Source organism: Macaca fascicularis, chromosome 17, assembly GCF_037993035.2.
Source record: "Macaca fascicularis isolate 582-1 chromosome 17, T2T-MFA8v1.1".
NCBI lineage: Eukaryota > Metazoa > Chordata > Mammalia > Primates > Cercopithecidae > Macaca > Macaca fascicularis.
In genome coordinates, this window is record NC_088391.1 from 103,465,341 (window position 1) to 103,492,734 (window position 27,394).

At 54.3% G+C, this 27,394-nt stretch overlaps 1 protein-coding gene across 38 annotated transcripts in view; it reads left to right on the forward strand.

Moving 5' to 3' along the window:
• Window positions 1-27,394, forward strand: part of MCF2L (MCF.2 cell line derived transforming sequence like) — a 210,158-nt gene that overhangs the window by 161,720 nt on the left and 21,044 nt on the right. For 32 of the 38 annotated variants that reach the window (XM_065532991.2, XM_074021469.1, XM_074021472.1 and 29 more), the window contains 10 exons: window positions 11,860-11,979; window positions 15,210-15,326; window positions 15,835-15,984; window positions 17,347-17,471; window positions 19,213-19,327; window positions 23,623-23,742; window positions 24,170-24,361; window positions 25,056-25,247; window positions 26,126-26,285; window positions 27,233-27,306. In XM_065532991.2, the coding sequence (XP_065389063.1) occupies window positions 11,860-11,979; window positions 15,210-15,326; window positions 15,835-15,984; window positions 17,347-17,471; window positions 19,213-19,327; window positions 23,623-23,742; window positions 24,170-24,361; window positions 25,056-25,247; window positions 26,126-26,285; window positions 27,233-27,306 (1,365 nt within the window). The remainder of the gene's footprint in view (window positions 1-11,859; window positions 11,980-15,209; window positions 15,327-15,834; window positions 15,985-17,346; window positions 17,472-19,212; window positions 19,328-23,622; window positions 23,743-24,169; window positions 24,362-25,055; window positions 25,248-26,125; window positions 26,286-27,232; window positions 27,307-27,394) is intronic. The other 6 variants (XM_074021467.1, XM_074021484.1, XM_074021474.1 and 3 more) reach the window with 1 other exon arrangement.

Sequence of the window (27,394 nt, forward strand, 5' to 3'; positions counted from 1 at the left end):
GCCAGATCTCGAGTGAATTTACTGAGCGAGAACTCACCCGTCACCAGGGGGATGGCGCCGAGCCATTCATGAGGGGTCACCCCCATGACTTAATCACCTCCTGCCAGGCCCCACCTCCAGCACCGGGAATCACATTTCAACATGAGATTTGGAGGGGACAAAAGTCCCATCCATGTCAAGCATCCCCAGAAATGTAGAAAGTTCTTTAGATGAGCCATCACCAGCTAATAGCAACGTGTCCCTTTCGTTATTGTACATTTTAAATGAGTTTGCACATGAAGTCATAGGCAGTTCTAAAAATTAAATCGTAAGAACCTACGGGGTCAGACACACATGGACGGACAACAGATACTCTTGGGAAGCACACATCAGTCCTGGGCAGGTCCCACAGTGTTCCCAGCAAGTACGCCATCGTTTAAAGAACAGGTAACACCGTTACAGCCACATCTTTCACACTTATCTGCCGCTGATATAAACCATTGGGATGACTCTTAGCAAGACGTGGGTGGTAGGAGTCAGCCTCCCTGCCAGAGCACTTGCAGGTGTCAGGACGCACCTGGGTGCCCTCCATGCCCATGGGGTCCAGGCACCTGCATCTTTGCACACCCGCCACAGCCCGTCCCTCACACGGCTCCCGAGCCAGCGTCCCTTTGCCTGGACTCCGACTCTGCTCCTTCCTCTCAGAGGCCACGCCTCACTACGTGTGCCTCAGCGTCTCTGCTCACACCTCACTATGTGGGCCCCGGCCCCTCGGCTCACACCTCACTACGTGTGCCCCAGCGTCTCTGTTCATACCTCACTACATGTGCCCCGGCCCCTCTGCTCACACCTCACTACGTGTGCCCCAGCATCTCTGTTCATACCTCACTACATGTGCCCTGGCCCCTCTGCTCACACCTCACTACGTGTGCCCCAGCGTCTCTGCTCACACCTCACTACGTGTGCTCTGGCCCCTCTGTTCACACCTCACTACGTGTGCCCCAGCCCCTCTGCTCACGCATTACCACGTGTGTCTCTCAGATAAATCAGTCACTCCTGGGTTAGGTGACAAGAGCTTCCCCATATACGAGGCTACTTTTTAAGAAATACAAAAATCATTTTCTAAAAGCAAAATATTTCTGCGAGGTCACCCTACAGGCTAGTGAAGTAGCCCCCAGCAGACCCGTGATTTAGGCATTGATCTTCAGCTGCCGAGTGTCCTGTTCCGCTCCCCGAGTGTGTGATCGGATGAATTTCTGAAGCAGATTGACTCATCTTGAAAGCTCTGTCTTGTGAACATCATCACTGCTCCAGTGCCCACAGCCTTCATTGTTTGGTGCCAGCCTGTCCCTGAGCTGCTGGTTTTCACCTAAGTCTTTGGGATGAGGCATCTCCTTGCACCCCCACGGCCCCCCTCTGCCCCTCACCACTGCCAATCCCCGTTCCTGACCCTGCCTCAACCTGGCACACACCGCCAGCTTAGTGTTTGAGTTTTTATTTTTGCATTGATTCTTATACCATAAAAATACGACTTTTTCTGTCCTTCCTTTAATTCTCAGAGTTCACTGACACTGGTTTGGAAGTAATAGAAGCCAGCATTTTCCAGCAAAATCACCCAGAATTCTCTCTGAACGCCGTCTTTCTTGTATGAAAATTTATAGTTGTATTAATACACAGACTCTGTTTGTGTGGTCAGCAGGTACTGAGGCTTTTCTCTGTCCCGGGCACTGCCCAGGCATCACGGATGTGAGGGAGGAAATGAACAGGCTCACCGCCAGCTGGGCGAGGACAGTTGAGGGGGATCACGATGGGGTCACAGGCAGGGGTGGCAGGGAGCAGCTGGGAGGGCGGCTGAGCCGTGGGAAGGGGGCACAGTCAGGCCCCACATGCCAGGCCCCATCCACCTGGGCTCTGACCCCGGAGAGGGCGTCTTCCTGTCCCCAGGCCCCTGCTGCCCAGAGCCGGGCCACCTCCAGGAGGGTTTGGGGCATGAGCAACCAACAGGAGACAATGATGGTGGACGTTGGATGGGCCAGCAGACACAGAGCTCAGAACCGTGGTTTCATGAAGGAGAAGTGGGCCACAAGGCCAAGGAGGCAGGAGGTTGGGGGGTGGGCGGTGATGGCACTGTCGTAGGAGCTGGTTGTGCATGAACTGAGACTCGGAGGGTCACTGGGCAAGGGAGCCAGGGCAGCCGCGGACCCGGCCAAGCCCAGGTGCTGGGCAGACCAGGAGAGACACGGGTCTCTGTAGTGGGGAAGGGGTGGGTGGTGGGGCTGGGAGGAGGCCCCAGGCTCTGTCCATGGGCCACTCAGTTCCTGGAGAGGGCAGACCAGGGATGACCCCTTGGGCATCTTGGTTCAGTTTTTTGGAGATGGTGCAGTTGACCTGACGTGGGTGCACCAAGTAGTGCCTGCAGGAGGCACTTGGACACCACCCCCTGGGCTCCAGGCCTCAACGGGCGAGCTTTGACTGGCCTAGGCTTCCGCCTAAAGTGGCTTTGGGAAAACCAGCACTTAGCAACAGCCTAGGCCAGCCGAGCCCTCAAGCAGGTTTCCAAACAGACACAGGCTCCAGCTGCCTGACCCCACCAGGGTGCCCAGCTCACGGTGCTGCGGGCGCCACAAAGCAAGACCGTGGCAGAGACTTTACCTCCAAGCGCTTGGCCACCGAGGGAGACGCAGCACTTACATAATGTGCCGTGATCCGGGCTATTTTTAGCCACCATATGTGCTGTCTTAAGAGCTGAGCTTTCCCTAATTTGGGGTGTTCTTTTTTCTTTTTTGGATGCCTTCAGCATGGCTTGGAATAGAAAAATAAGACATTGGAAGAGCCAAAATCCAGTGTTCCTAAAACCAGGCTCCCCGTGCCTCCATCCAGAGCAAGGCCTGTGTGAGGCTGAGGGCGTGTGGGAGCAGGATGTGTTCACCGCTACCCACGCGGGTCTCCAGCACCCAACAACAGCAGAAGGACGAGACCCTCCTCCGAGAACTCACACATCTCTTCTCCCTTAGTTGTTCGGTCCTAATATAGAAGCATCTTTTGTAAAATGCTGTTGCAAAATCTAACCCTCTTCCACTGTACCATGTGTGTGCGTGTGTGTGAGTGTGATGTGTGTGAGTGTGCATGTGTGTGCGTGTGAGTGTGCGTGTATGTGTGTGCTGGTGTGAGTGTGTGCGTGTGTGTGCTGGTGTGTGTGTGTGTGCCAGTGTGTGAGTGTGTGTGTGTGCTGGTGTGAGTGTGTGTGTGAGTGTGTGTGCTCACATTTTGGGGTTTTGTAATAGAGTGTATACATGTTTAGAGCTATAGCCTAAATCAGACTAAATCTAGATCCTCAAGTGGTGGCTGGAGAAAGTGAATCTGATTTTTAGACTACATGGGGCCAGAACTGTTTTTCCTGTAACGCCGGTGCATTTCTGTGTGTGCAGGAAAGGTAGAAAACAAGGTGTCTGAGGGACCTTGGACTTCCAGGTTGTCCAGCAGATTTTTCACGTTGGCAAAGTACGATTGTATGCGGCCTTGCGACCGGATTCCTCTCCTCTGCCAGCTTCTGGGGCTTCGCGGAGGAGCTGACCGTGGGGGCGGTGGCGGTGGGGGCAGTGGAGGCGGGGACGGGGTGGGGGGCGGTGGGAGCGGTGCTAACTCCAGGAGGACTTCCCGGCGGAGGTGATGCTTGATGAGAACCTGACGGGAGGAGGAGATGTCCAGATGGAGCGGGCGAGGAGCTTCCCCTGGGAACACAAAGCAGCCCTGGGGTCAGGGGCTAGAGCGCTGGCTGTCGAGGGAGAGAGGACCAGGTCTGTGTGCCCCTCTCTGAAGAGGCGAGACCGTCCCCCAGGGCAGGGAACTGAAATGCACGCTACATAACCGTGGCTACTCGGGGGTGTGGGGGACCCAGCTCTTCCCAGTGTGGCTGAGCTTTCTCCGAACATAGCTGCTGAGTGCAGCAAGCACCTGCCCCAGTGAGCACAGTCCCGCCGCGGTGGATGGAAGGAGACCAGGACCTGCGGGGTGTCTCCTACGCACCAGCTGCTGTGGCGAATGCATTCGGCGCACGCTGCGCGTTCATCAACCCCCGATTATAGGTGGAGGAGCTGGGCTTTGGGGCAGTAGGGAACCGGCCGATGGGGTGGGGCGGCCCTGGGGGTGGCCTGGGCCTTTCTGTCTCTGAAACCCGAGCTCTCTCCCTGCTCCGGGGGACCCAGGGCCGTGGTGGTGGGTGGTGCAGGTTCATGCAGAGTATTGCAGGGGTAGGCAGCCCGTGAGGCTTCCATGATGCTGAGAGCGACTGTCCTTCATCCGAAGGTTCGCTCCTCTCACCTACGCGAGGATTTAACAGGCTTGAGATATCTAGCAAGGGTGGGAGATCCAGAGGCCCCCAGCCCTTCTTCACTGTGTATTTCCGGAATGTGGAATCCAAGGGTCCAGTAATGGCAGCACGAGCCACACTGCTGCTCTCTCTAAAGACCTCCGAGGCGATGCAGTTAATAACGAGGTTGTCTTAGTCCAGGTCTGCTGCTTACATGTCAGGGCATCTGGAACTGGGCACTTCACAACGAAAAAGAATTCACGCCTTACAGTTGAGGGCCACATCTGGTGAGATCCCTCTTGCTGGTGGGTCCCGACGCGGTGCAGGGCCTCACCTGGCGAGGGGAGAGGTAGCCAGTGCGGGGCTGCCTCCCCTGCTTATAAAGCCACCAGGCCCCCACCCACCCCCACGACAGCCCATTAATCCGTGAATCCATGAATGGGTGAATCTATTCATGAGGGTGGGGCCGTCCTGACCCAGTCACCTCTGAAAGGTACTACCTCTCAAAGCTGCCATGAGTCTCGAAGTTTCATAGGGACGAACATTCCAACCACACCAAATGTTTATTTCAGAATTGCTGAAAGAATCTATTTTAAATGTCCTCAGCACAGAAAAATGGTGAGTGGGTGAGGTGACGGATCGGTTAATTGGCTTGATTTAATCACTCCACTGAGGATACCTGTAGCAAAACATCACTGGGTGCCCCATAAGTAGATACCATCATGATTTGTCAGTTAAATGTAGAAACATTTTTTTAAAAAAGATAAAAACAGAGAAAAAGAGCTCTGAGACCCAGGCTCACTCAGCGGCTTTTTCTCCCAGAGAAGAGGAAGGATCCTGCCTGGGCTCCCTGGGACCAGGTGCCTCGTGAGGCTCCGTGTGGGGCCGTGGACCCTGCAGGTCACGCCGGCTTCCCTGACTGATGACCCAGAGCCAGGCCTTGCCGGTGAGGGGCCAGGGACTGGTTGCTGAGGCTTCTCCAGTCCTGCTCTTCACTACCCTTGATGCCTGGAGCGACAGTATTTGCCTGGTTTATTTTTTCAGCTTAGAGCTCATGGCACGGAGTCAGAGCCCTGCATTCTGGTGGCTCAGGCGTTTGAGTGAAGGTTGGATCAGGAGGGGGGGAGATGCCGCTGCCCCACGCATGGAGGGGAAGAGCCATGAGCTGCAGCAGCCACGTGTCTTCTTCCTCTCAACTCTCAGTTCAGAAAAATTTCAGACCTACAGAAAACTCTGGAGTCTCACAGTGAACAATCCTCAGCTGTGGTCATTAACAAAGTGCCCGTTCGTGTGTGTGTGTGTGTATAGAAACACACAGACACATCACACACAGACATAGACACAGACGGACACACATCACACAGACATCACAGACACAAAACACATCACATAGAACACACACAGACACATATATATACACATACATCACATAAACACACACACATCACACACACACACATACACCCAGAAACATACATCACACAGACACAGAGACACACATCACACACACACACATATACACATATACACACATCACATAAACACAGACACACACACGTTTTGCTGGTGAGAGCTGGCTCTGCCATCGCGTCTGTTCCTCCCGGATTGCTGACATGGTGTCTCCTGAGAGGAGCCACCCCCCACGTAACCACAGGCCATGTAACCATGGGCCACGTAACCACAGGCCATGTAACCACAGGCGGGTCAGCATTGCGGCAACACTACGCTCTGGTCACCCACACGTGGGGCTTTTTCCACATGCCCTGTCATGTCCTTCCTATATTTTGTTAAAATCCAGGTCCACGTTGGCTATCCACCCTTCTCAGTCGTCTCTAATAAATCCAGGTCCAGTGAAGGACGTCCACGTCGGCTGTCCACCCTTCTCAGTCGTCTCTAATAAATCCAGGTCCAGTGAAGGACGTCCACGTCGGCTGTCCACCCTTCTCGGTCGTCTCTAATAAATCCAGGTCCAGTGAAGGACGTCCACGTCGGCTGTCCACCCTTCTCGGTCATCTCTAATAAATCCAGGTCCAGTGAAGGACGTCCACGTCGGCTGTCCACCCTTCTTGGTCGTCTCTAATCCACCCAGTTGTTGGTTTTTGTTTCCTTTCTGTCTTTTATGAGATTGAGCTTTGCAAAGGGTTGAAGCCAGTTGCTTTGTGGAATATCCTTTCATCTGGTTTCCTTGTAATTAGGTTCCACATGGTCCTTTGGGGTGGGAATCCTGGTGGGTGAGCTTCTGGGGCAGCCTGTGGAGGCCCAGGATGTCCATGTGTCCCGCGATTGGGGTGGTCTTGTGTGCTCAGACGGCCAAGGAGGCGTCCGAATTTCCCCAGGAGAAGGTACCTCTCCTCTTGGTCATCAGTGGGTGGTGTGTGGTGATGCTCAGGACAGGGCGAAGGTCCCGTGGCTGAGGTGTCCACTGACCGTTTCTGCCTGAATGGGTGGTTCCGTGGTGGTTGCCACAGGGCTGTGTTTTCGAGGGGAGTGGCAGGTGCCTGGCGTCTGCATCCACACCTGCCTGGGAGCCTCCCTCCATTTCTTACTCCATCACCTCCTGTGTCCCTGCAGCTGTGTCTCCAGTGATCTTTCCTCTACTCTCCACCTCTGCAGGGTGAGGTTTTGCACTGATTGCAAAGTAAACATGCACGCCCCTTCAGGGTCCTGGTCCTTAGGGACCAGAAAAACAACTGACCAGTTAACAAGTTGACCAGAAAAACAACTGAATACTCCTCAGCTCTTGATGTGAGCTCGGTTCACATGGCTCCGAATCCGTGAGATGCAACCAACGCTGGGCAGAACCTTGGCAGAATTTTGCTAGCGTCTGCTGAGAAGCCGGGGGGAGGTTCTGGGGGTTGGCTTGAGCTGTGGGGTGAGTGTGGGAGAGACAGCGAGCTCCCTCCCATCAATCAATCAACAGACTGTCCTGTTTTCATAGTAGTCCCCGCCCAAATGTCATTGAGTCCAATCTCAGGATCCGGAATGTATGCCTGTTCTCCAGATCTGCTTCCTGTGAAATTCATGGAGACTATTGTACATTCTGGAGTGGGAGTGCGGTTGGAAGTGTGTGTGCAGATTCTCCCTGTGTTTTCTCCCAGGCTTTCTAGAGGAGCATTTGCTAGGGGACCAGTCTGCAAACGGCCGCGCTGTGGTTTAGAATTGGTCTTAGGAGCGATGGCCTCACGCACACAGCAGCAGCCATCCCGAGCACTCACATCCGAATGTCCACGGGAACGGGGTCCACACCCATTGCTTTCCTCACCCGGTCCAGCATCTCTGATTCCGGCTCCAAAGTTTTCTTCATCTGTTGATGCTGAGACACAAACAGACTTTCAAATGCATATTTTTATGTAAACTTGTGTTTGCTTTTTGGCTGCTGTCAGACAAGTGTAATTGGCGAGGTTTCAGCTGCTCTGAAATTAAATATATAATGTCAAGCTGGATAAGTGTGGCTTGGAGCAGACCTTAAGGAAGGTGATTTGAACTTGGGGAGGGTTTTTCAAACAGAGTTCCCCAAAGTACCCAGTTCTACAGAGTTCCCAGTGTGTCCTGTGGGCCTTAGCTGCATTGGTAAATATATGCATTGATTATTTTGTGAGTCTCTAAGAATATTAACTCAGAAACCAGCGAACTCTTTTTCTATCTCCAGACTACAATGCTGTGGTCATCACACATATCTGTTCCTAAGTTCATCCAGGTCAGCCCAGAAAAAGCAATATTGTTTTCATATTACATAGAAACTTATTACACTCTTAGGATTACTTTATTGTTGAGTAATTTACAAAAAGACTTGACCTGACAGCCTCCATCCCAAATTCTTCATCCAGTTACCATTTATACTTACCCCCATCTTTTAAAATAAAGTTTTTATTTTAGACCTTTCTCCACCTTTTAATACAAATGGTCAGCTCCAATTTAGAGAAAATTTAATTTGCTATTATATTTATTCAGAGTATGTGTTTGTGTACATCATTAGCACCTTCTCACTCAGCTAGGATCTTCCAATTTATTCTATTTAATATAATGATCCAATAACTTAAAATACGAAACACTAAAACTGAGCCAAGGAAGAGGGGGTCGTGTTTAATGTTGGCAGAGCCTCCAGGAGCCAGCCTTGCTGCCGGGGTGCGCTTCACTCCCAGAGGCTTTAGGGGCAAATGAGCTGCACCTGCTGGAGACGTGGCCCCTCCGCCACACACCCAGCTTCATCTCCGAGCTTCAGGCTCTCAGCCTGTCCTTAAAGATCCAGGTGATAAAAGTGACAGTGAAATGTGGAAGAACATGATTCATTGCACCTCCAGAAAAACAGTGGTTTTCCTTAAGTAGTCATGGCCAATTTCACAGTAGTGTGAAGGATTTCCAGTCTGCTCGTTGCGGAGACACAGAACCTGCCCTGGGGCATCCCACTCTTTGGGGCTTGCTTCTCGAAGGAGAGCTGCCCAGGCATCCCGTCCACCAGGATCACGCTCCCCACAGATGCTCAGCTCATGATTCCCTGCTTGTAATTCAGCCTGTCCGTCACAGCATCTCACCCACGCGTGCGCCCTGCGGAAGGTGAACGGCTGTGGCCTTAGTCTACATCCAGGCGTCGTGTGAAACAGTGAGGCAGAGAGGGCTCAGATGCAGGGCCCCTCCAGAGCACTTCCCTGAGGGCCGCAGGTGGAGGGAATGGGTGTGGAGGGCAACGGAGGCAGGACGGTCCCCCGAGAGCCATCAGCCTCCCCTCCCTCATCCACTCCACAGCAGACACCCACAGAGCACCTGCCGAGTGTGCCGGCCACTGAGGGCTGTGGTCCCTGCCCTCCCCACGCAATGCAGATGAAGCAGAGGTCTCCATGGGAGGGGCCCTGTGGGAAAGGTGTGCAGTGTCCAGCCAGCGACAGGACATTGTCCACCTACCCTGGACAGGGAGGGCAGCAGCCCAATGACTGAGCCCTCAGTTTATGCATATGGTGCGGGGGCACATCTCTGGTTTTAATTCCTACGAGGCAGTCAGGTGACCTGAAATGCAGCTCATGGTTCATGTTTGGGTGCTGAGTGTTTCGGCACTGAGTGTTTGGGTGCTGAGTGTTTAGGTGCTGTGTGTTTGGGTGCTGAGTGGTTCAACGCTGAGTGGTCGCTGAGTGTTTGGGTGCTGAGTGTTTGGGTGCTGAGTGTTTGGGTGCTAAGTGTTTGGGTGCTGAGTGTTTGGGTATTGAGTGTTTCGGCACTGAGTGGGTGCTGACTGTTTCAGCATTGTTTGGGTGCTGTGGGTTTGGGCACTGAGTGTTTAGGTGCTGTGTGTTTGGATGCTGAGTGTTGGGTGCTGAGTGTTTGGGCACTGTGTGTTTGAGTGCTGTGTGTTTGGGTGCTGTGTGTTTGGGTGCTGAGTGTTTGGGTGCTGTGTGTTTAGGTGCTGAGTGAGCACTGAGTGTTTGGGTGCTGAGTGTTTGGGTGCTGTGTGTTTGGGTACTGAGTGGGTGCTGGGTGGGCATGGAGTGTTTGGGTGCTGTGTGTTTAGGTGCTGGGTGGGCACTGAGTGGGCGCCGAGTGTTTGGGTGCTGTATGGGCGCTGAGTGGGTTCTGAGTGGGCACTGAGTGGGTGCTGAGTGTTTAGGTGCTGTGTGTTTGGGTGCTGTGTGTTTGGGTGCTGTGTGTTTGGGTGCTGGGTATTTGGGTGCTGAGTGTTTGGGTGCTGAGTGTTTGGGCTCTGAGTGTTTGGGTGCTGAGTGTTTGGGTGCTGAGTGTCTTGGCCCTGTTTGGGTGCTGAATGGGCGCTGAGTGTTTGGGTGCTAAGTGTTTAGGTGCTGTGTGTTTGGGTGCTGAGTGGGCACTGTGTGGGTGCTGAGTGGGTGCTGAGTGTTTGGGCACTGAGTGGGTGCTGAGTGTTTAGGTGCTGTGTGTTTGGGCGCTGGGTATTTGGGCGCTGAATGTTTGGGTGCTGAGTGTTTGGGTGCTGAGTGTTTTGGCGCTGTTTGGGTGCTGAGTGTGTGGGTGCTGAGAGTTTGGGTGCTGAGGACAGACTTGTCAAGGTCTAGGATCCCACAACTGTGGAAAAGGCACTGTATAATCCTGAGTGAGGTCCCAGCTGCTTATGTTGTAATCCCAGAGCTGGGTTGGTACTTGGGGTGCGCAATCTAGAATTCCCGCCTAAGACCATGTTGTCAGCAGTAGAGATGAACCCAGGTGTCCCTGCAGCCAGCGTGGCCGGAGGGCCCAGCCTTGACCCACACCCCACGCATCACCCCACGCATCTCCTGACTTCAGACCCTCCCCAGCTTCCTGACCTCAGGGCCCTCTTCTTATCGTCCTTGCTAGACCAGCCTGGACATTTGAGTGTGGCCGGGGCAGTGCCCAGTCAGGACATCCTGATGAGGCAGTCACTCCTCCTCCAGTCCTTGCTGCTATATTCCTTTCGGGCTTTAGGGCAATGCCATTCTTTTCTATATGTCGTATTTTAGGTGCATTTAACTTAGTTATCCAGAAATCAAACTCAGTTTCTTCACAATTTCTTTTTTGGTGATGGGGTCTCCCTGGATTTCAGCATCTGAACTTAACTGGGCGTCAAGAGCAGCTGTCACTGCACGTCTATCATCGTGGCTTTTGAGCGCTTCCTTGGTGCAGGCGCCCACTGAACGCCACGCATGCCTTGGTCCATTTCATCTTCGAAAGGGTGTCACGAGTAGGCACTGCCGCTCTCCCCACTTTCCCAATGGAGAAGCTGAGACACAGAGAAGGGGAGTGACCTGCCCAAGGTCCCACGCTTTGTAGGAGGCAGAGCCGGTTTCCACATATATTCATGTAACTGTGTCCAAGGCCGTATGTATGCACCGGGACCCAAGATTATTTTTATTTTTGTAGGTAACACACATATGTGTCTATGTGGCTTTTATAAAATTTGACAAGTGTCTTGGTTTCCTGGGGCCTTGTAACAAAGTAACCACAGACTGGCCGCTGGAGGCACAGAAGCGCATTCCCTCCCAGCCCTGGAGGCGGGATCTGAGCTCAGGTGTGGCCGGGCCAGCTCCTTCTGAGCTACGAGGCTAGAGGCTACAGGGAACATCTCTCTGCCCCAGGCCTCTCTCCAGCTTCTGGCCTGGCTGCTTCCCGGGTGTCCCTGGGTGTGGAAGCACTGCCCCGACCTCCACCAGCATCTTCTCTGGGGGCTCTCCACGCCGTGCTGGGATCAGGGCCCGCCCTAATGACCTCGTTTTCTCTTGGTTACCTCTGTAAAGACCCCGTCACCAACCAAGGTCACATTCGGAGGCACTGGGAGTTAGGCTTCAACATGATAACTTGGGGGGGACACAGTTCAGCCCCTAACAACTGTTGTAAGCTTTTGACTTTTCCATGTGTAAGCAGCATAACGTTCTACCAAGGCATGTGGCTTTTCTTTTCTTTTAGAAAAGGGTGATGCTTCTCACAGAGGCCAGCATCTCTACCATGTTTTTCTCGGTGTAAACCTGCCGCTTTGAGGATGTCTGGCCCACGAACTGTGCCTCCCCGGTCAGCCCAGTGCGCAGGCACCGCGCAAGGGGGGCCGCTGTCCACAGAGCGCGCTGCAGGCTCTTGTCTCTCGCCCTCTCTCGCAGGCATCTTTCCCGGCAAACCTGCAGCTCGTCCTTGTGCTTCGCCCGACGGGTTTTTTCCAAAGAACTCTCTCCGACATCGCTTTCAAATTCAATAGAGATGACTTTAAGATGAAGGTGCCGGTAAGTTCCGCCCCCCTTCCCCCCATCCTGCGGGAGCAGAACGGAACTAATTGCCGTCCTGGCTCATCTGTGATCATCAAAATCCTGGAGGAGCTGACTTCAGGGCCACGTGGTCAACAAAACCCTGTAGGACCTGGTGGGAAGCTGCACTTCCTCAACGCGTCCGAGGCCGCGCGGTCCTTTCTTCCTCCGCCCCCGCCCCAGCCCCCACTCCACCGGGGGTACACAGAGCATCAACCTCAGACAGGCCACTGTGTGGGCGTCCCATCAGGACGCGGGTCACGTGACATTCCTACCCCCAGGAAAACTGTAGAACTCGGGACCCTAAGGACTGACAGTCCCCCCGGCCCACCTGCGAGGAACTCAGCCCAGGCCCTGCCTGCACCCCAGGGATGAGAGAAGGGCTGGGGAGGGGGCTGTAAGCGTCCCTGGACCTGGGAGGGAGCACCCACTGCTGACAGGGATGGGCCAGACCTGTCCTGGAGCAGCCAACGGGGTGACCCCTGCCCCATCGCCACCACATAGCGCGGCACAGGGCAGCGTCTCCCAGCACTGCCCACTGAGAAAGCACCTTCTGCCCTGATCCGCTGTCCTTTAAAGAACAAAGGCTTCACAAAGTCTCTTGGAGCCTGTGGAGCCCGGTCACCAGCCCCAGCTGTGTCAGCTCCCCCTGAGAGCCCTGGTCAGCTGACTCGGCGAGCTCACATCTTCTCTGCCACAAAGAACAGAGACATATGGGCCAGCACCAGGCACCTGAGAGCCCCCCATGGCACCAGCCAGATGCTGCTGGAAGCCAGGGAATCTGGGGTGCAGGTCGCTCGCTGTGAAACTACTCCCTGTGCCCTGGGAATCAGGTGGCACAAGCCCTCCCTCCCCACCCTCATTGTGCTACAACCTCAATGCCAAACGTGCAAGAGCCCTTCTCTGACAGGGAGGAAAACGGCCTGGGGCCTTTCCCCCGTGTACTGCCCCCTTCCACTCCCCTCCCCCTCCCCCCTTTTTCCCCTCCCCCTCCTCCTCCCTTTCCCCCTCCTCTCCCCCTGCCCAAGACAGCCCTGGGGGCCACAAGGCCCCATCCACTCTGCCCACCCCCATGCAGTCCACTCCAGGTGTCGCCTGTGACCCTGGTGCCTGGTCTGGAGCAGTGACTGCAGGTGCAGGGCGGTCTGCATGGCACCCCATGGGGCTGTGTGCCATCGTGCTTTGGTGGCCCCAGAACCACCGGCTTCCAAGCCATTGGGAAACTGTGCATGCACCATTTTTTGTAGCCTTGGAGAAGCCTTAGTTTCTGAACCGTCCATTCCCTAGAGACAACCAGTGACAGAACCGTGCAGAGCAGGGACTCGTGGGCAGTGGGAGGCTCGTGTCCTGACACCAGGACGAGCTAGGCATTGTGTGTGCAGCTCAGCGCCCTGCGGACGGCACCTCTTGCAGTGGCGTGTGCGTGTTATGGTGCTTATGATAGAGATAACTCCGTGTGCCCTCCTTCCCTCCTATTTGGCAGGCACAGCACAGTAGCCATAGGCTTTGTGACCACAGATGTGTCACGGGGAGCAAGGCCGACCTCATGGGTCATCCATGCCACAGGCTCCCCTGCACAGTGGCTCCACAGCAAGCCATCAAAATGGGTTTCACAAAAATCAGCAGCATCTTCAAACTCACAGCCCCGCTTAGATAATTCTTGAAGTTGGCCGGGCGCGGTGGCTCAAGCCTGTAATCCCAGCACTTTGGGAGGCCGAGACGGGCGGATCACGAGGTCAGGAGATCGAGACCATCCTGGCTAACACGGTGAAACCCCGTCTCTACTAAAAAATACAAAAAACTAGCCGGGCGAGGTGGCGGGCGCCTGTAGTCCCAGCTACTTGGGAGGCTGAGGCAGGAGAATGGCGTGAACCCGGGAGGCGGAGCTTGCAGTGAGCTGAGATCCGGCCACTGCACTCCAGCCTGGGTGACAGAGCAAGACTCCGTCTAAAAAAAAAAAAAAAAGATAATTCTTGAAGTTACAGAGCGGATGATGTGAAGGATGCAGTTGTTGACCCGTGTGTGTCCGTGTTTCAGGGCTGGCTGCTGAACTCAGCCCTAGAAAGGAGACGTTAGGGAGAACGGTGGCCCTGGCACCTCTGCTGCCATGGCTGTCTGGCACAATCACCCCCAGTTGAGAGTCCCCACTCTAGACTGATATGGTATTTAATAATACATCGTGTGGTGTCAAATAACCCCTGAGCTAAACCTCGGGAGACCCATTTTGTGGTCCCGTCTGAGCTTGCAAAGCCAAGCCTAGATTTTATCCAAACCCACGGATGGAGTGGCCTCAAAAAGGGCAAGAGAAAGGCAGAGAAACGAAGACAAGGCACATGGAGCTTATGCGGCCGTCGCAAGCACAGGTTTCCCGCGTAACCATGACAGCGCGGGAACTGCCAGCCTCTCCCCGTCCGGCCTCGGCGCTGGGGTGTTGATTTCAGCTGGTGTCTGCAATGACCGCGGGGTGTTTTTGGCAGGAACAGGGATAAAAATGAGCATCTTTCCCATCAGAGCGCTGTCTGATGATGTTGCTGGAGGAGGTGTAAACGCCTGCTGCGTGTCCGTGGCCATCACAGGCCACTCTGCGTTGGGTTTTGTGCACCTCCGACAGCGTCATTGGCTCCTCGCCGTGGTGTGATCAACTCAGGCACAACATGCCCATTTACGAAGGAGGCAGCCGAGACACAGAGAGTGGGTGGTTGGCCTGAGGGCAGCTGGGACCCACACCCGGGTCCACACAGGTCCGAAGCCAGGCACCCCTGTCCACACAGCCACCCACAATGTCCAGGCGCCCTTGTCCACACAGCTGCCCACAGCATCCAGGCACCCCCATCTGCACAGGCACCAACAGCGTCCAGGCATCCCCATCCGCTCAGCCACCCACAGCGTCTAGGCACCTCTGCCTGCACAGCCGCTCACAGCGTCCAGGCGCCCCCGTCCACACAGCCGCCCACCGTGTCCAGGTGCCCCCATCCGCACAGCCACTCACAGCGTCCAGGCGCCCCCATCCGCACAGCCGCCCACCGTGTCCAGATGCCCCCATCCGCACAGCCACTCACAGCGTCCAGGCGCCCCCGTCCACACAGCCGCCCACAGCGTCCAGGCAGACGTGGTCCCCTCTGTGCTGCTGTGTGTTCTGCTGATGGGGCAGCTCTTTCGGGAGCCAACAATAATCCCAAACGCCACCACCCACTCCCTTTCTTCTCCAGGTCATAATGCTGAGCTCCGTACCAGACTTACACGGTTACATCGATAAGTCGCAGCTGACCGAGGACCTGGGCGGGACCCTGGACTATTGCCACTCCCGGTGGCTGTGCCAGCGCACGGTGAGCTGCGTCAGGGCCGGTGGGGGCCGGGGCTGGCTGCTACCAGCTCGAGCACCTCCACGGAATTGCTCTCGCGTCACAGCACGGCCTTTTCCAAAAACATGTTCACATTAACAGTCGTTTTCTTTCCCAAGAATGAGGAGATGGTCTCGGTGGACCTTAGTCATTGTAAAGAAGTAACATGAGTAATAAGTTTGGGAGTGGCTTTCTCTGGGCTTGGAGACGAAAAAAAAAAAACTCTTGCGTTGTGGTTTGCAACACTCACTGCTCTCGACAGGGAGAGGCACAGGCGACTCTAGGTGACGGGCACATGTGTAGAGTGGCCTGGTATGTTTCTTAAGAGGTCAAGGAGGGCAGGATGCTGTGGGAGGGTGTTCACTGTCCTTGCATTAGCTAACCTCGCCTGATGGGTCTGCGCGGGAACGGTTTCCGCCGGTGTCTGCTTTCAGGGCAGCAGGAGGTGGGTGCAGTGCACAAGGCGTGCAATTGTGTTTTCTCTGTCTCCAAGGCCATCGAAAGTTTCGCCCTCATGGTGAAGCACACGGCTCAGATGCTGCAGTCCTTCGGGACCGAGCTGGCCGAAACAGAGCTGCCCAATGACGTCCAGTCGACGAGCTCAGTGCTGTGTGCGCACACAGAGAAGAAGGACAAGGCGAAGGTATGTGGGGGCGCTCCGGTTGGAGGCTGCAGGGGCTCCGGTCAGAAGCTGCGGGGGGTCTTCCGTCCCCATGGGAGTTCGTGTTGGCAGCACGTGAAACCAAGAAGTCAGCAGGCTTGAGATGCCTTTTGATGGCGATTAGCTGGGCAACTTCTCCGATGAGGACGGAATAAAAGCAGCAAAAATGAACCCTGTAGCATGCTAGCTGCGGCTGCCATTATGGCGTTGGGTCAACCATTGGCCCTGGGCGGCCGTGGCTTCAGGAGGGGGACCGGGGGCGGCTCTCCTCTCAAGCGCTTTTGGCTGTCTCTGCAGGGAGCTCCCGAATAGACTGCTCTGTGGCTTCTGAGTGTGACCGAGACAGGATGTCTGTGCCGCTTTCTCATGCCGAGCAGGCGATGAAGTGGTGGTTGGAGTTCTGTTCGCAGAAAACTCCCAGTGCTCACGTGTCCACAGCCCTTGCTGAGACAAATGTATTCTGAGGAGCACATGCTCCCTGCTGTTCTGCCTCTGGCTTTGCAGCAACGGTGGCCCAGGGCCATGACCTGCTGGTGTGTCCCTGAGGACTGTGCCTCTGTGCTCGCCCGGCCACTCCACCGTGAGGACACTGTGAGGACCAGGAGCAGGCACCATGAGAAAGCCTGGTCTCCTGGTCTCTGGGTCTCTTGGTCTCCTGGTCTCCTAGTTACCTGGTCTCCGGGTCTCCTGGTCTCCTGGTTGTCTGGTCTCCTAGTCTCCGGGTCTCCTGGGCTCCTGGGCTCCGGGTCTCCTGATCTCCTGGTCTCCTGGTCTCTGGGTCTCCTGGTCTCCTGGTCTCCTGGTCTCCTGGTCTCCTGGTCTCCGGGTCTCCGGGTCTCCTGGTCTCCGGGTCTCCTGGTCTCTGGGTCTCCTGGTCTCCTGGTCTCCGGGTCTCCGGGTCTCCGGGTCTCCGGGTCTCCTGGTCTCCGGGTCTCCGGGTCTCCTGGTCTCCGGGTCTCCTGGTCTCTGGGTCTCCGGGTCTCCTGGTCTCCGGGTCTCCGGGTCTCCTGGTCTCTGGGTCTCCTGGTCTCTGGGTCTCCTGGTCTCCTGGTCTTCTGGTTGCCTGGTGTCTCTGGGTCTCCGGTGACTCTCACCATAACCTGTTGCCCTGAGTGACCTGTAACGGCAATTCTGCCCCGGGGCACACGGGAGTGAGGGAGTCCCCCACATCAGCCTGCCCTGCCCGCACGACCCCACAAAAGAGACTGGAAGGACTCAGGAGTCAGGGGTTGACCCCCTCCTCAGTCCCCGCCACCTCAAGAGCAAGGCCCCACAAGGCCTCACCACTGGCCTGCGCTGAGCGCCTGGATGGGGCCGGGGTGCAAGGCTGCGTTCTCTCCACAGGAGGATTTGAGGCTGGCACTGAAAGAGGGGCACAGCGTTCTGGAGAGCCTCGGGGAGCTGCAGGCTGAGGGCTCAGAGCCCGGCGTGAACCAGGACCAGCTCGACAACCAGGCCACCGTGCAGAGGTGAGGCCCGGTCGCCTTCCTGCCCTTGTGCTGTCCGAGTCCAGGGAAGGATCCTCTCAGGCACACAGCCTCTCCGAAAGAAAGAGGCCACGGAAATGGCAAGCCACGCGGCAGGCAGCCCCCCTCCTGGCCGGGGCCAGCACAGCAGCCAGCCTCCAGGCCTCTGTGTGGACCTGGCTCCTCCTGCTGAAATGCGTTTCTCCTGAACCCCACAGAAAGCCGCTGTTCTAGGGGCAATTTCCTAGAGCAAACGCCCTTTTGCAGGCATGAAGGAGACGTTAGGGGAAGCAGAGGCCTTAGACGTGGGGCTGCTGCGTTCCGAGCAGGGCTTCCACGGACAGGGAGAAAGCTTGGGGTTCTCCTCGCTGCAGCTAGTGTTTCTTACTTTCATTGTAAAAGTGTGATTCTCATATTCCTCCCTTGGGCTTCCAGCTTTATAGCAGCACCGGGTAGGGCATTTGTGTGGTTGGCACGGTGCTCTAGGATGTCCAGAACTACCTGAGCACCCCCCACAACCCCCCAGAGCTCCCCGAGCCTCACCCATCCCGTCCTCCCCAAGACTCCCCAAGCCTCCCCTGTCCCATCCTCGCTGGTGGGTGCTGTCAGCCTCGCCTCCCAGCTGAGGAGCAGGGCCCACACAGCTGGATAGCGGCTTGTCCGGCAGGGCCGTGCGGGGCGCACCCAGGCCTAGACCGAGCTGGTCCTTTTGACTCTCAGCTGCCGTTGACTCCCATGCAGCGTGGCCCACACCCTGAGCTGCCTTCTGTGCCAGGGACACGCCAGACGCCCCGGGGACTGAAGGGCGCATCCTTGAGGGGCTCCTCGTAGATGGGGTGCTGTGGTCCACAAGGCGGAGGTTGGAGCACAGCCCATGAGGGTCGGCCTTGCCCTGGCTGGTGTCGGACACCGTGTCAGCTTCCCAAAGACTCAGTTTCCTCATCTGTAAAGTGAAGCTGATCCGTGCACACGCCTGGCAGGGTGGGCGTGGGGCTGACTGGGTGGTGCACAGCTGGAGTCCCAGCTACTCGGAGGCAGAGGTTGCAGTGAGCCGAGATTGCCCTACTGCACCCAGCCCAGGTGATACAACCAGACCCTATCTCAAAAAATAAATAAAAAAAAAAGTTTTTGGCCGGGAGCGGTGGCTCACACCTGTAATCCCAGCACTTTGGGAGGCTGAGGCAGGCAGATCACAAGGTCTGGAGATTGAGACCATCCTGGCTAACATGGTGAAACCCCGTCTTTACTAAAAATACAAAAAATTAGCCGGATGTGGTGGTGGGCACCTGTAGTCCCAGCTACTCAGGAGGCCGAGGCAGGAGAATGGCGCGAACCTGGGAGGCGGAGCTTGCAGTGAGCCGAGATAGCGCCACTGCACTCCAGCCTGGGCGACAGAGCAAGGCTCCGGCTCAAAAAAAAAAAAAAAAAAAGTTTTAAAATTTTTAACAATAAAAATGAAATGAACAGACTCGGCAGTGCAGCCTCGTCGCAGTGACCTAAAGGGAGAGAAGCAGGAAGGAAAGCACACGGCCCCTGATGCTTTCTCCAGGGCCTCCCTCCCTTGCTGACGCCCTGAGTGCCTGCGTCCGCAGATCCCAGGTTTGGGTGCAGGGAGTGAGTGCAGGCCAGGATCTCAGGAAGGCCCGGGTGGAGGGAGCCTTGGGGTCGCTGGAACTCCCACTGTGCTCCGCGTTGTGTGGGGCACCCTGGGCCACGCAGACGGTCAGCTCCTCCTCTCTCCCAGGCTCCTGGCCCAGCTGAACGAAACCGAGGCTGCCTTCGATGAGTTCTGGGCGAAGCATCAGCAGAAACTGGAGCAGTGCCTGCAGCTCCGGCACTTCGAGCAGGGCTTCCGGGAGGTGAGTGGCCCTGGGTGGAGCCGGCAGCCGCCCTGATGCCCATGGGGCCTCCTGTGCCTGTGCCCTGGTCCCAGTGCCAGGAGCCGAGCCGTGCCACGCGGTTGACTTTGGCTTAATGCAGAAAAGTCTCCGCTTGCCAGGTGGAGCCTGTGAGATTAAGTGGGGCTGAGCCTTGAAATGCACCGTTGATGACTGCGTCGCTGTATAGACAGGTGATTGAAAATCGGCTCACTGCGACGCACTTACACCCGCATTGTTCGTAAATTAGCAGGAAGCCTTTGCTCTCCCTTCATAGTCATTTGCATGCCCTTTTATTCAACATGCGTGTGTGATGCCCCTGCTATGTGCCAGACTAGGACAGTGTCACAGCCATGAGGTGCACGTCGACACGGCCCGTGCAGCCAGACCCAGACGTCTCCTGCCTGCGGCCCCTCATGAGAGACTCACCCGTGTCTCCCGCAGCCCACCCCTCCTCAGCCCCCAGCAACTGCTCATCTGTTCCCATGGCTGTACTTTTGCCATTTCAAGAATGTGATGTCAATGAATCCCACAGAATGTCACTCTCGGGATCGGCTTTGGTGCTCGGCACAGCTCTCTGCAGACCCCCAGGTGCCGGTGGCTCACTCATCGTGTTCCCTGGTGTGGACGGACCACAGTTCTTTCAGTCATTCACCGTTGAAGGGTATCTGGGTTGTTTCCGGGTTTGAGGATTACAGATAAAGCTGTTACAAACATTCATGTACTGATGTTGGCGTAAATGTCAGTTCTCATTTCTTTGGCCTAAATGCCCAGAATGTAATTGCAGGGTTATATTGTAGTTGCATGTTTTGTTTAAGAAAGTGCCAAACGGTTCTCAGCGTGTGAGCGACTAGTTGCTTCCCCTTTTCCCCAGCATGTGGTGGTGTAATGATTCTTTATATTATGCTCACATCCTGATGTGTGTGCCGTGGAATCTCATGGTGGTTTTCCGTTGCGTTTCCCCAGTGCTGATGGCGCTAAACACCTTTCCGTGTGCTGCTTTGCCATTCGCATATCCTCTTCGGTAAAATGCCTTATTTCTGTTGCCTGTTTTCTAACTGGATTGTTTGGTTTTGTGTTTTTGTTTTACTGTTACATTTTGAAAATTCGTTATATACTACAGATACTAGTTCTTTGTCACACATGTAGTTTTGCGAATATTTTCTCCTGGTCTGTAACTTGTCTTTTCATCCTCTTCACGGGCATTTCACACAGCCAAAGCATTTAATTTCAATGAACTCCAACTTGTCAATTTCTCCTTTTAAGGATTATACTTTTGGTCCTCGATTCCAAGTATATTCCGCTAAGCTTTTTTCCCCCAGAATTTCATAGTTTTACATTGAAGTCTATGACCTATTTTGAGTTAATTTTTGTATAAGGTATGAGAATTAGGTCATGATTTGCTTTACCTCTGGATGTCCAATTGCTGTAGCACCGCTTGTTGAAAAGGCTCTTTCTTCCACTGGATTTCTCTTCCACCATTGTCAAAACTCTAGGCACATGTATGTGGGTCTGGTCTGGAGACTCTATTCAATTACATTTATCTACATGCCTGTTCCTCTGTCCATACCACAGGGTCTTACTTACTGCAACTATATAATGTCTTGAAATCAAGTACACTCATTCTTCCCTCTTTGTTTTCTTTTTCAAAATTGTGTTAGCTTCTAGTTCTTTTGCCATTTCATGCCAATTTTAAAATTATCTAAAATTATCTTGTCTACATATACAAAAACCAATTTCCTGGGGTTTTCATAGTAGTTGTGTTAAACCTGTATTTTGAGGAAGATCAGTGTCTTTACTGTTGAGTCTTCTAGTCAACAAACATGGTATTCTCAACGCTTGTTTTGATTTCTTTCATCAGTGTCAAGTAGTTCTCAGCACACAAGTTCAGTACGTATTTTGTTTGACTTACCTTTAATATTCCATTTAAAGAAGTCATCACAGTATTATATTTTTAATTTTGGTATTTATGTATGCATTGCTGCATATAGAAATACGATTGATTTTTGTATATTTATCTTGTCTCCTGCAACCCTGCTGAGCACACGTATTCTAGACGGTTTTTTGTAAAGTCCTTGAAATTTTCTGTAGAGACCATCATGTCATGTGCAAATAAGGACAGTTTGGTTTTTTCGTTTTTGAAGATATGCCTTTTATTCTACCTCCCAACACCCTGCCCCACTGCATACTGCACCAGCTAGAGCTTCCACCATTTGATAAGAGTGGTGAGACTGGACATCTCTGCCTTGTCCCCAGCCTTAGGGGGAAAGCGTTTGGTTTTTCACTATCAGGTATAATGTTGGTTGTAGGATTTTTGTAGATGCTCAATAAAACTATCTGGGCCTAGAGATTTCTTTGGGAGACTTTTAAAATTATGAATTCAGTGTCCTTAATAGTTATGCAACTATTGAAACTATCTGTTTCACAATGAGATATTTTCAAGGCAATGTGTAGGGTTGTTTATAGTGTTTTTTTTTAAATCTTTTTGATGTCTGCAGGGTCTGTAGTGATATTCCCCGTTTCGTTTCTGATTTTGTAATTTGCATCTTCTTTCATTTTTTCTTTGTCAATCTAAATTGAGATGTGTCCCTCCTCATCTTTCCAGAGAACGAGTTCTTTGTTTCATTAGTTTTTTCTGTTGTTTTTCTGTTCTCAACTTAATTGATTTCTGGTCTTACCTTTATTATTTCTATGGATTGCTTTGATGGGAACTTACACTCTTTATTTGAGACTATTCCTCTTTTCTAACATGCATATTTAATAAGAACACTATAAATTTCCCTCTCATCACTGATTTAGCTGTGTTCCACAAATTTTGATGTATTGTATTTTCTTTTTCATTTAGTCCAGTTTTTTTTTTTTTTTCCCAATTTCCTTTGGAACTTTCTCTTTGACCCATCAATTATTTAAATGTATGTTGTTTGGCTTCCAGTGTTCAGAGATTTTCCTGTTGTCTTTCCATTCTTGATTTCAGGTTTGATTCATTGTGATCAGAGAACATACTCTTCTGTATGATTTCAGTTCTTATAAATGTGCTGAGATTTGTTTTATGGGCCAAGAATATGGTCTTTTTTTATATATGTTCCTTGCTTGAAAAGAATATATATTCTACTATTGTTAGGTGAACTTTTATAAATATCAGTTAGATTCCGTTGGTTGATGGTATTGAGTTCTTCTATATCCGAGCTGGTTTCTGAGAGGTGGTGCATTATCCATAACTCAGTGGCTGTGGGTAGCATGGAAGGTGTCAGACTTCAGCTGTGCCAGATGCAGGGGGTTCAAGGATGGACAAGAATCCTGCCTTCCTGGCCTTCAGCCCCAGGCCATCTGAACTACAATCTCCTTGGCACTGGGATGTCTGCGTACACACCCGTTCTCAGGATTATTTCCAATAACAAAAATTAAAATCTTTTGTATTTAAAGGAGTAAGCAGTTATATGTTTTAAAAATCAGGCCAGGCATGGTGGCTCACGCCTGTAATTCCAGCACTGTGGGAGGCCGAGGCAGGTGGATCACCCATGGTCAGGAGTTCAAGACCAACTTGGCCAACATGGTGAAACCCCATCTCTACTAAAAATGCAAAAACTAGCTGGGCGTGGCGACTGGCACCTATAATCCCAGCTACTTGGGAGGTTGAGGCAGGAAAATCACTTGAACCAGAGAGGCAGAGGTTGCAGTGAGCCAAGATCACATCATTGCACTCCAGCCTGGGCAACAAGAACAGAACTCCGTCTCAATAAATAAATAAATAAATAAATAAATAAATAAATAAATAAATAAATATTAAAATAAAAATCATTTATATGACACCCGTTGTCTTCCTGCTAACAGCAGAAATTGTAGACATTAGAAGTTAGTAGCAAGCTAGAAGGGACTGAGTTACATAACTCTCCACGCCTAGGATCCAGTAGGAATGCCGACAATTCCAGTGTCCACATTGCTGCTGGCTTTCGGCTCCCAGAGCCCTTGTCCTTGCGTGATCTCATCTTCTCCTCATGCTGTTTTCAGGCGTGTGGTTGATAAACGGAGTCACACCCAGGCCGCAGAGAAACAAGTGTCCTGCCAGTGAGGTCACTGGTGGGTACCCAGAGGCCCCACGGTCCCCACTTGATTGGTGACCACTCAGGGCTGACTGTGCACCTGCCTGACCGTGGTCCCTGCTTCATTGATGACCACTTGGCCCGATTTTGAGTTCCGTCACTTCCCTGATCTGGAGCGGGTGCTCTCTGTTCAGGTGAGGGAGACGCTCCCCTGAGATGGGCCCTCCTCTGTTCCAGGTCAAAGCCATCTTGGATGCAGTGTGCCAGAAGATAGCAACCTTCACGGACATTGGCAACAGTCTGGCGCATGTGGAGCACCTGCTGAGGGACCTGGCCAGCTTCGAGGAGAAATCAGGCGTAAGGCGGGGTCCCAGCTGGGGCGGCGGGAGAGTGTGAGCAGCAGCATCAAGTACTGCTCAGGAAGGCGCAGGAATGGGCCTCCCGCCAGCGGAGAATGGGCCCCCACAGCCCCTGGGGTCATCCACAGGGGGTGGGGGCTGCTGCCTGTGCACCTCCTCTCCCACACCCCACCCACAGCACGTGGCCCTGCCCGGCCTTCTCTGGGTCAGCTCCCTGCAGACGGGCAATGCCCTTTGCTGGGACCACCACAGCCCCCAGAAGCACTTGCCACAGAACAGCTCTGGGCGTTAGGCAGCATCTCAGTCATCCATAGCAGTAAACAAAGAAAGCAAGACACACGTGTGCCCAGGGACACACATCCCGTACAGCGAGGCACCGTCTGCCTCGAACAGAAAGAGACCTGAGCTGGGGTGGCCGTCTGCAGGTGTCTGTGGAGAGGGCCCGGGCCCTGTCTCTGGATGGCGAGCAGCTCATCGAGAACAAGCACTACGCCGTAGACTCCATCCGCCCCAAGTGCCAGGAGCTCCGGCACCTCTGCGACCAGTTCTCTGCAGAGATCGTGAGGAGGAGGGGGCTGCTCAGCAAGTCCCTGGAGCTGCACCGCCGCCTGGAGACGGTAGGCCGAGCCGGACCTACACCCCAGCTGTGAAACCAGCCTCTTCCTCCTGCCTCCACCACCGGCTGACCCTTGTCATGGGGAGGGCAGCTCCTTGGCTGGAAAATGCCCTTCCTTTCTGGTCTTGCTGGCCTAGCAGGTCTTTTTCTAGAATTCATTTGCACAGTTTGATTTCTTTTTTTTTTTTGGCTCACTGCAACTTCTGGTTCCTGGGCTCAAGGGATCCTCCCACCTCAGCCCCCAAGTAGCTGAGACCATAGGTGCATGCCACCGTACCCAGCTAATTCTTGTATTTGTGTGTGTGTGTGATAGAGATGGGGTCTCACTATGTTGCCCAGGCTGGTCTCGAACTCCTGGGCTCAGATGATCCTCCCACCTTCACCTCTCAAAGTGCTGGGATTACAGGTGTGAGCCACCCTGCCCAGCCCATAATGATTTCTTTAAAAGATCCAGAAGCTTAAGGCCTGGTTGATCCTACTGCACTTTCCCTGCCTCTCTGGGCCCCGCCCTGGGTAATTCGCTGGCCTTGTCCAGCACTGTGTCCCCTCGGGGTGCTTTGGACAGGGTGGCGGGAGCATGAGGAGTTGGTGGTCCGGGATCTGTTGGGAGGACGCCCCAGCAGCGTGTGCCTGGACAGGGTGGTGCGCTCACCCTCTCATGGCGTCCTGCCCTTGGCAATGCTCTGTGTTTCCAGTCCCTGAAGTGGTGTGATGAAGGGATTTACCTGCTGGCCTCACAACCTGTGGACAAGTGCCAGTCCCAAGACGGTGCGGAGGCTGCCCTCCAGGAAATCGAGAAGTTTTTGGAGACCAGTGCAGAAAATAAGATCCAGGAGCTCAACACAATTTACAAGGAATATGAATCCATCCTCAACCAAGACCTCATGGTAATGCTGACTTGGGCTCTCCATTTGCAGCTCGCTGTCCCTAGCAGTGGGGCATTCCTCTGTGGGGAGTTTTAAAGAATCGTTTAATGAATTATTTTTATTTATTCATTTTTTGAGACAGAGTCTCACTCTTGTTGCCCAGGCTGGAGTGCAGTGGCACGATCTTGGCTCATTGCAATCTCCACCTCCCACATTCAAGTGATTCTCCTGCCTCAGCCTCCTGAGTAGCTGGGATTATAGGCATGAACCACCATGCCTATAATTTTTGTATTTTTAGTAGAGACGGGGTTTCTCCATGTTGGCCAGGCTGGTCTCGAACTCCTGACCTCAGGTGATCCACCCACCTGGGCCTCCCAAAGTGCTGGGATGACAGGTGTGAGCCACCATGCCCGGCCCATTTAATGAATTACTCCCAAATAACAGGCATTTGAGAGAAACACACAGTTGGGAGGTCGATCTGAATTTTCCTTTCAACACAGAAGTTGTTTCCACGCCAGCCCTGTGAGGTTGCCGCCCCCTCTCTGCTGGCAGACTTCGTGGCTGGGCGTGTTCTTCAGGAAGGGCCTGGCCCTGGGACCTGGTGATACCCTTGAGACCAGGCTCCTCCTAAGCCCTCCACATGCCTGGGGAAGGCCGCAGGCCCCTCCCTCGCATGGAGCTGCCCTTTCCCAAGACCGGGGTCCCATCCCGTGGGTGGGCTGCATCCCCTTCACCGTCCATAGCAGCCAGGGCTGGACGCAGCCACGCTGCGCTGACAGACCCGGCATGGAGAACATTTAAGGTGGGGGTTGGGCGTGCCCTGGCACATTCTGCGCGTGATCGTGTATTTTTAATGACGCCAACACATGCAAGGCGCCTCACTGAGCGTGTGGTTTCAGGAGCACGTGCGAAAAGTCTTCCAGAAGCAGGCGAGCATGGAGGAGGTGTTCCACCGCAGGCAGGCCAGCCTGAAGAAGCTGGCGGCCAGGCAGACGCGGCCCGTGCAGCCAGTGGCCCCCAGACCCGAGGCACTGGCAAAGTCACCCTGCCCCTCCCCAGGTCTGTGTGGCTACCCCGTGCCCCAGGTGCTGTGGGACCCTCGGGGGAGCCCCGGGCGTTGAGAGCTTGGAACATCTGAGGCAGCCACCTGCAAAAGCCGTCTCCACATGCCTCCTCCCCTTCCACCTCCAGGCCCCAGTTCAGGGCCTGAGGGCCGGCTCCTGCCACCCCTCGCCCATGTTTATAAATGGAGTTTTGTCAGGACCCGGCCACACACATCTTGTAGGCATTGTTTGTGGCTGCTTTTCCACGAGGCTGGCAGGGTTCCGTGGTCTCAGTGAAGCCCACGTGGCCCAAAACTGAAAACGCAGAGTTCCCACGGAGGAACCACCTCCGGCCTTCCCAGCTCCAGCCTCTCCGCAGTCTGTCCTTTCCCAGTGCTATTGCCAAACAACGTTCCTCACACGTGGCCCAGACTCTGGGCTCCCGGAGCCCTGAAGAGCCACATCCACACACCTCAGTCCGGCCCACATTGCCGGTCCCAAACCTGCCCTCTACGCCAAGCCGGGTGCCGCCCCATTTCCCAGAGACTTTCCTGCCACCTCCCTGTCTCAAAACGAACCCTCTTCCCATCCTTGCTGGTTTCTCACACACGAACCCACGAGGCGAGCTGCCGCCCCAGCTTTGGTGAAAGTCAGCTGTGAATCTCGGGGGCCCTGGTTGGCCAGGCTCTTGCCTTCCTGTACTGGGTCCCAGGCGACCTTATTTTCTGCCTGTTGGGAGTTCTCCCAGGCTGGAGCCCACAGGCAGTGTGTCCCCATGGGCTGTGGGAAGATGGGGTGACTCAGGGCAGCGAGACCTCATGGTCCTCCCCCTTCTGACACCACTGCCTGTGGCCTCAGAGGCCAAGTCCTGCCCTCTCCTTGGGGCCTTTTCCCGCTGGGCGCACGTCCCCTCTCCAGACGGTCAGGGGGGACTTCAGGCCCCACTCCCCTTCTTCCCAGCAGGCATTCGGCGAGGCTCGGAGAACTCCAGCTCCGAGGGCGGTGCGCTGCGGAGAGGGCCCTACCGGAGGGCCAAGGTGAGGCTTGCCCGTGACAACCCCGCCGTCCACACCCTCCTCCTTGGTTCACGCCAGGCCTGGTTCTCCGCCTGGCCCCCTCCCAGGC